The sequence below is a fragment of the Thunnus albacares genome, chromosome 2 (genome assembly GCF_914725855.1).
Source record: "Thunnus albacares chromosome 2, fThuAlb1.1, whole genome shotgun sequence".
Classification (NCBI taxonomy): Eukaryota; Metazoa; Chordata; class Actinopteri; order Scombriformes; family Scombridae; genus Thunnus; species Thunnus albacares.
This window is the reverse complement of record NC_058107.1, coordinates 25,011,524-25,020,160: the sequence shown is the minus strand read 5'-3', so window position 1 is coordinate 25,020,160 and position 8,637 is coordinate 25,011,524. Positions and strand designations below refer to the sequence as shown.

Genomic DNA, 8,637 nt, shown 5'->3' with positions numbered 1-8,637 from the left:
GAAAGGAAGAACTAGAATAAACCTCCCCAACAACCAAGTGTGCAACTGGAGAACAGATTTGCTCCCTTGTTGCAGGACCCTGGATCTCCATCTGATGACCTGGATAAGACAGAAGGTTATCCTGAAGTTAAGATGCAATGCCTTATATATTCTGTAAAGTAATTCTATATCACAGCTAGATCTGTTTCATTCAGGTTTTTAGATGAAAACTTTTTGCCATCCATCCATCAAGAGTCTTATGTGACATCCTCTCATGATCCCCACCAGCTCTATCTAGCACTGATGAGGCCTCCTGGACAAGTGGCAAACGTCTACTCTACATCTACAATCCAGTTTTTTTTTCTTTTTACTGTACAGAATTGCTTTTAATAACTTTATTTCTTTGAGAAACTTCAACACCAGCATTCTAATATTGTTTTAAGAAACAAGACTTTGCCTTTTCAAATTTCCTGGTTTATGGGCATGAAGGTCTGAATTACAAACACCACCTTGGTCAAGGAAAAAAACAAAACTAAATGTGTTACAAAAAAAAAAAAAAGTCATTCAATTTCTCTACACCACAGCCAAATTTTTTTTTAAAGATAATCAAAATCTCAGTGGATGGATGCAAGACTTGTAGTCCACTCAGGAAACAAAGTTTATTCCATATATTTTTCCTACAAAAACACCAGAACTCCATATGAAAAATGAGCTTGAACAAAACCGTAGCATTAGCACTGAGGGACATCAGCACAATGCATCGGCTGATACACAAGTTGCAACGAGAACATTTCATTCATTCATTCATTCAAATTGTCTTGGCAAGTGACCCAAATTAAAAGATCACAGTATCATTTTAAGGAAAAAAAAAACACATGAAATTGGATCGAAGCACTGAATAGTCATCTGAAATATGTGATATGATGGCAAAGAGCTTTAAAATAAATACAGCATCATTAGCAAAAAATATATATCTCTGTCCATATTTCAGAGTTCAAAGAGTGAGGGCGGTGGGACCCAGGTTATTCACAACGTGATGGCAGACAGCAGGATATTGAGGCGACATGCTGCGTCCCACATGCAGGTGTCTGTATTAAGAATAAGATGTCAGCTACAGGACACTGCAGCCATTCTAAAAGTTGTGTCCTGCAGGTCATTTACGACTGTCATTTTCACATTTTCATACAGCCACTGCTTGCTCTGCTTCCTCAACGTTCACCGTCCCACCCTCCATCTCTACTTCCACCTGAGAGTTCACCACCTGCTGCCCGTCTACTTCGGTTGTAGTAACGTGCACCACTTGGATTTGCAACCCAGCCTGCTTTAATCTCTCCACATCCTCCTCACACATCTCAGCCACCCCTCCGTCCTCCACCACAACTGTTGTGGTTTCCCCCATCTCCATCACATCTACAGGTTCCACTGTGACATGTTCCACCTGGATTCCGTCGTCCAACAGCACTGTTTCTGCTCCCTCTATGTTCTGTGTGGCTATGGTGAGGGCTGCGGTGGCAGGAGAGTCGGTGATTACCAGTTCTTCGATCGAATGAACATCTTTGAGATGGGCCTTCAGGTCTTTGGTGTGGGTGAACCACAAGTCGCACATGGTGCAGTGATTGGGCTTGACCCCTGTGTGGCTCACTAGGTGGTCTTTGAACTGGTCCCAGCTGTTGAACACACTACTGCAGACCTGATGGAGGAGAAAACAGTTGGTCATGGGTACAGAAGAAAGAAAGGACGAGCAGCATTCTTCCTTTGAGTAAAATAAGAAGATTCTAGGAAGTGAAGATAAATCATGTGGGCTATAAAACATCATCAACAGTGAAAAATGCTGATCACAATATCCTGTAGCCCAAGTGAGGGCATCGTTTGTGTTGTTTTGTCACTTCAGCAGCCAAACCCCCTCCAAAATATTCAATTTATGACCAAGAAAAGCAACAAATTCTCACATCAATTATCTGGCATTTTTAACTTGCAAAATGACTTCAATAATAAATTCTGAGAAGTTGCAGATTACTTTTCTGTCTATCAAATTATCAATTTATCAACTAATCCTTGCAGTTTTACTTCATTCTTTTATTTACTTGTACCCACTGCACTCTGGGTACACAATAATATAGGAAAACATTAATGTAAAGTTGTGATGCTGGCTAGATTTTCTTAAAAAAAAAAAAAAGAGCTATATAGTTATGGTCAGTTATCACCTGCCAAGCCTTACCTACAGTGGATGGAGTTTACTACTTCTAATTAAGTCAACTAAAACCACTTTAAGTCATCCTTTCAAACATAACGTCAACCTTTTTTTTATTAGAATCAAACCACTGAGGATCACACCAGCATCTAAGCGGATTTGCAGGTACTTTAATGTGCTGCAGCTGAGCAGCTAATTAGCTAACTAGCCTGCAAACTGATGTTAACTGTGTACTTTTCCTTGGTTTGTTTGGTCTCTTGTTCAACAAGCTCAGGTGGAGGACAAGACGTGCTCATGTTCATGTTTGTAAATTAGATAAGAAGGAGACGTGCATTTTTGCTTTTAAATTAGACAAGAAGGAGACCTTAGCAGGAAAGCTAATATGGGTTGTTCAGAGTCTGTGACTTTGTGAAGCAGGCTGCTGTTTGGTTCAGTGTGACTGTCTGCTCTGCCTATAACACAACTCTGACTCCATCTATGCAGACAGATAACGTAGGGTGCTCTGTTGACTTAATGCAAAACTAATGTGCGCCATCGTAAAACCATAAAATATAAATTACAGAACGGATATATATGCTGCAATGGACAGGCATACTGTTGCCCTGTGCAACTGTATTATATAGAAAAATACTAATATCAAATATGCACTCAGTATAGGCCGATATCTGATATTAAAATTACTTAGATTAGGAGCAAACATTGATTGAGTCATCCCTACTATAGGATTGTAAAAAAAAAAAAAGCTGAGATTAAATCACAGCAGGATGTGATTCAATTCTTTTTACCTGATGAACGTGTGAATGTATAAAGAAAACAGTATCCCATATTCTAGTTAAAGTATATACTGTATGACAGTACATGCAGTATTAGTTCATTATTCAATACATTAGTCTGCACACTGAAAAAGGTATTGATCAAAAATGTCTGTGCATTGTGTTTTAATGAGTTAGATGAGTATAAATACATTAACATAATGTGCGCTGGTAGGGGAGTGATTAATGGCTTTGCTTCTGGACAGACTGTACCTGGCATTCATAGAGTTTTTTGCGTCCTTTCTTGGCTCCAGCCCCATTCTGACAGGCTGCCATATGGCACTTCAGTGTGCTGTTTCTTGCAAAACGCTCATGACAATCTGGACACTCATAAGGCTTTTCACCTACAGAAAAAAAAGACAAGCGTGTATTTCTATGCTAGATTTGTAAAAACAGATCTATGATACATGATTAGAAATGTACTAAGTTGAGTTATTTGCGTCAACAAATCTAACATAGCAACAGTTTTATTTTTTCATTCTCACCGGTGTGCTTCCTCAGGTGCTCCTTAAAGTGGCCGAAGTGGTCAAAGTGCTTCTTACAGTATTCACAAACATGCACTTTCTTTTGGGGTTTCTGGTTTCGAGACAGCTCCTCGGCATCGAAATGAAACGTGCTGATATGCTGCTTCAAGGCGCCTTCCCGCGTGTAGGCTTTACCGCAGTGGTTGCACACATGGGGCTTTTCCAGCATGCCCAGGTGTGTTTTCAAGTGCTGTTTGAGGTGGTAGTACAACTTGAAGCTGCGGTCACACTTGGTGCAGCGGAACACGTTGTCCACTTGAGAAATCTGGACCTCTACGACCTCCACGTTCTCCAGCACCTTGGAAGCAGTCACTGTTTCTTCCTGATACACGACCTCCTGCTGAGGACAGACATAATAACCTTTTTGGTTAATCCTTTCACTTTAAATCTTATACATCCATAGTTTACCAATTAAATTAACTGATGACTAAGTTTAAACACACACAATGATTTTCTTCTTCCTTTGTGAACAAATCAATTATGATATTTATTTTTATGACTCATTACTACATGCATTGTCATATTTCATTGTTTTTGTTAAGTAATGAAAGGATGTGACACTGCTACTATTACTCCATGGACTAATCCCATAATTTAAATAATTTGTCTACCGTAGTACTAACAGCTAAAGCGTATATTTAGATGCAATTCTCTTCTCTTCATTCATATTAATAGTAATCATTCAATGTAACTCAGTATAATTCTGAACCAGTGAAGTGTGAGGAACTGCACTGTATACTGTCTTTGCTAACAGTGAGAAGCAGGTTGAGTCATTTGAATGGGTCCAATGGGTTGAGTATAGCCGTTTGCTGTCTGAAAGGCATATGAGTACAGTACTATGGAAGATGTAACAAAATACTCTAGAGAATGAAACTCAAGTCGATATACCTCTTCTATTCCTCCTTTCTTGATGACCTGTAGCGCAGGTTCCCCTTGCTGATACTTGCTGGTTATGTCAGCAAGCAGAGCCAAAGCAGAGTCATCTGACGCAGCCTGGGCGTTCTTCGCTGCATCAACCACCTCCTCCAGTCCTGACTCCTCCACCTCAATAGCGCCTTCCCCTATCACTTCAATCTCCACCTGGACAACATTGAACATATTCAGTGCTGAGAATTAAATGTGTGGGAAAAATTAAGGGTCACATGTGTTTAGTTCATACATTAGACAGCTGTAACACCAAGGATGGATGGTAGTGAGGCGGTGGAAAAACGCAGCCAGTCACTGAAAATTCAAATTCACACTACCCTCTACGTTGCAAGGAACTACATCTGTATCACTGTGACTACCATGAACATACTAACCTGTTCCCCATCCACTGAGGGTAAGGTTTCTGTAATCACATTAGATGTCTCAGCAATCTTCCTCTTTTTACCTTGGTTCTTCGTTGTCACCGAGGGATTCTCATTTATCCTACAAGATAATACGTAGTTTATACTTCACAATCCTCAACCAATTTATTTCCAGCTCATAAAATACCATTACATTAACATATGGCATCAATTAAATCAGATAGTGAAACAATTTAGCTTTTAGAGCAGTGACAGGTTTAAAGTCTCACTTATTGTTGAGTGCCTTGATGGCTTCCTGCATCTGGAGGTATTCAGCAGCCTTCCAGACATCGTAGGCCTCCTCTTCTCCAGCTACAGCTAGTGTAGCTGTGTATGTGAACTCCATCAGCTGGCGAAAGGCCATGTTACTCACTCCTGTCAGAGTATGACAAAGCAGCAGTGGTGAGTAACAGTTGTTCTACACAACAGTAATAAAGACAGAAAAATAAATTACAACCTGTGACTCTTAGTAGCACACGTTTGGAAAATAAAGCCAATTTAGTTTATAGACCAGCAATAACTAGTAGACTGAAAATGTTTCATTTAATCAAACTAACTCTTCTAATGTATAATGCCACATTGTCATTTTATGGTTATTATTATGTTTAAGATAAATCATGTAATTTTTTTAATGCCACATTAGCTTGAGAACATACATAATAAAAGAAATTTGTATTACATTTCCATAGTTTTGGCTGTATAGTACCAATCAAAAGTTTGGACACACCTTCCCATTTATCTCAGTTAAGTTCCAATTAATTATAACATTTTACTTTACTTGCTGGGAATGTGAAAGTTCTTCTAGAAGTAGCAAAAGTAAGGCAAGCAACACAGGCTTTCAGACAATCATACATGATGCTAATAAATCTCCATTTATATTCAAATCTTAAAGCTGCTTATTTGGAAGTGGAAACTGTAGCGAAAGTTCACCAAATGTCTGTTAGAATCATTTATGGCTTTGTAAAAGTGCATTTTTGCAAAACTACTGTTATTATGGCAGGTCAGCACTGATCCATTGGATGTTGGATGTTAACAACAGACAGTTTTGGTAATAACTTTAACATCATCATTGTTTTCACTTCCAAATATATAGTTTTGATAATAATAACTTTATTTGTATTGCACTTTTCAAAAACAATGTGCTTCACGGAGCAATGGTCTCCCTGTATTCACTCTAAGCATGTATCTGATTGATCATATTTTCAGAATTTCAAAACACAGAATACCTTCAATCTCCACCAGTGGCTCCTGGGTAAAATCCTGGAAGAACTTGTGGAAAAACTGACTGCACGCTGCCAACACTGCTTTATGGGCTCTGAACTGGTGTCCTGTAAGTGAAAAGGGACATGGAAATAGTTTAGCAACTCCACTAAGACAACACACAGATGACCTATCAGGTATGTCTACTTACCATCCACAATCAAGGTAATGTCTGTAAACTGGTCTAACTGCCGTTGTTCATTAAGTTTGTCCATCATGACTTTGTAATGGGCCGGGAACTCACTGCCTCCGTCCGCCTCAGCCGCCATTATTCAGCCAATCCTTTTCTACAATGAACAGAGGAAGATACACATGCAATTTCTAATATTATTATTGAAAAGTAACAAAGTTGTTACCCAAACCCTCCACTCAAAAGCTGATGTTTTTTTTCCCCCGATGTTTTGCATTTTTAGAAACAAAAACACATCGTATTGAGCATAGGTAACACCAAAACTGTATTTCCTTTTGCAAAACAGGAATGCAAAAAAGGTGTTTTGTTCTTAAAACTCCAATCAACAAACAGAAAACTCTTTCTAAACAGAGCAGAAAGAAAAAACAACCTACTTTTCAATGTAGTAGATCAAATCATAAGCTGACACTTGCAGTACTTAAGGTGTCACACAAGACTGGAAATAAGTGTAAACAAAATACATCAGGCACTGCTGATATTACATCTAAGCAACGGTTGTAAACAAGGACTAAATTATCTTTGGTTCCAAAAAAGTGTAATTATAAAACGACTGATATACATTATAAATGGTAAATAACACACTTTACTGGGCATAAAGGCTGAAAAAAACGAGGAAATGAAGAAGAGGGCCCATGAGAAGCACTTTATTATTATAGCCGGTTACACGTTACGTCGGAATTTCCGAAATACAGTCAACAAATAAAAACTCTAAAAAGATCCTGCTAAAGGCTAGGATTGGTTCCTAATGTGCCAGTCAAGAAGACAGACGAATAATTCAACTGATGATCCAACACATGTAGCAGCAGCTTTGCTACTTTACTCGGTGTTAGCTTAACGTTAACTAGCAAGGACGCAATCCCACACGGAAGAACAAAATGAGCCATTTCAAACACCCGAGAGATACGTTTATCCAGGACCCGACTTACCAGGACTAGAAAAGCCTATGTAATCGTTCTCATAATGTAACACGGCCGAAATAAACATACTAAGACACCAAAGTGTTGCAGGTAACGGGCCTCTTAGCATGCTCGCCATTTCGCGTTTGACAATCAACATTACGTCATCAAACCGCGCATTAAAATACACTTTTCCCAGACAGATTGCCCGATTATAACCGCCGTGGGTCAAAATATGCGTTAAAAACCCACCGGTGAGCATACCTCAAGTTCCGTTACGCTGCTCAATAAAGTTGTTTTGCGATAGTATTTCCTTCGACGCATGTACCACTGTTCTACTCTCGCTGCTCCAAAAAGGGCGGTCGTTTAACGCCCGGGCCTCAGATTCCCAGAAGTCATTGCAAACTCAAGGACGCCGGGGAGCGTTGCTTGGTGACAGCCGAGCGTGGCAGGCGTTTACATGTTCTTCCTATCAGCTGCTATTAGCAACTATTACGAAAATGAATCATGTATTTAATTTAGACGTGCATTAAATGATCATCTGAAAGCTACTATTTCGTTTATAGCAATAATAACAACAACATTGCGTATGCACCTTCAAAATAAACCAAATCATTTGCATCATGTGCCTGATTAATCTGTTTGGGGGACCCTGTTGCCTCCTTGTTCGCATCAAAAATTAATGTACACAGAACATTATCGATTTCATTATTATAACAGTATAGTTTCACTATTATAACAGTATAGTCTACTAACTGCATGGCCCCAGGACTATCTGTCAGTTAACAGCCTATTGTATTTTAGTGGTGCAAAATCCCAAACACATTTGCAAGAAATCGAATCACCAAAAAGCAACCTGACACATAGTAAGTACATAGTAAACCGGGGGCATTTGGGACCAGGATAGAGGTCTGAGGCATCACCCAGCTTTACACAAGGTTGAATTTTGGAGGCTGCACCAAACCACCAAAAAATGCTGCACCAAAAAGTGTTGGATTTTTTATTTGCTGATAAAAGTTTCTAAGACATTGTGCCATCTGAATCACCTTCTAGTGAAAGGGTATTTGGTTTGGCCTTGTGTGGATTCATTTTATCAATTAAAATCTTTTGAAATTGACTGACATGCATTGTTATATCTCATGCAGGTTAGTGTGCCCTGATAAAAGCACATAGGCACTGTGCCAGACACTGTAAATGAGTTACACTGAGTCATAAAATAAAGTTAGTTCTGGTAGGACACTCTATGTCACATCATGCTCTGCTATATCGGTAGACAGCTATACCATAGATGCCACATCTCACAGCACTGATCAAGTGGTGTTTTATAGACACTGGTACCTATACATACACTTTGTACACTAATGCGATAAGTGCTCCCTTCATGCTGCAATGTCGCTGGTGTATTCCAGGAGCGAGAAGCACCCTAAAGAGTAAAACCATAGCACCAAGTCAACCGA

The 8,637-nt window shown here is 39.3% G+C and overlaps 1 protein-coding gene across 4 annotated transcripts; it reads right to left on the bottom strand.

Moving 5' to 3' along the window:
• Window positions 1–619: 619 nt before the first annotated feature.
• znf131 (zinc finger protein 131) lies at window positions 620–7,564 on the bottom strand. Of its 4 annotated transcripts, none has more exons than XM_044374646.1 (9): window positions 7,445–7,564; window positions 6,246–6,381; window positions 6,061–6,162; window positions 5,065–5,209; window positions 4,808–4,916; window positions 4,395–4,586; window positions 3,468–3,843; window positions 3,196–3,326; window positions 620–1,669 (listed from the first exon to the last, which is right to left on the bottom strand). In XM_044374646.1, exons 2-9 carry the CDS (start codon window positions 6,361–6,363, stop codon window positions 1,160–1,162), a joined length of 1,683 nt encoding a protein of 560 aa, XP_044230581.1. In that variant the 5' UTR covers window positions 6,364–6,381; window positions 7,445–7,564; the 3' UTR covers window positions 620–1,159. The 4 variants fall into 4 exon arrangements, with proteins under 4 accessions (XP_044230581.1, XP_044230571.1, XP_044230552.1 ...); XM_044374636.1 differs by having other exon boundaries at window positions 3,468–3,846; window positions 7,433–7,563; XM_044374617.1 differs by having other exon boundaries at window positions 3,468–3,846; window positions 7,445–7,562.
• Window positions 7,565–8,637: the final 1,073 nt, after the last annotated feature.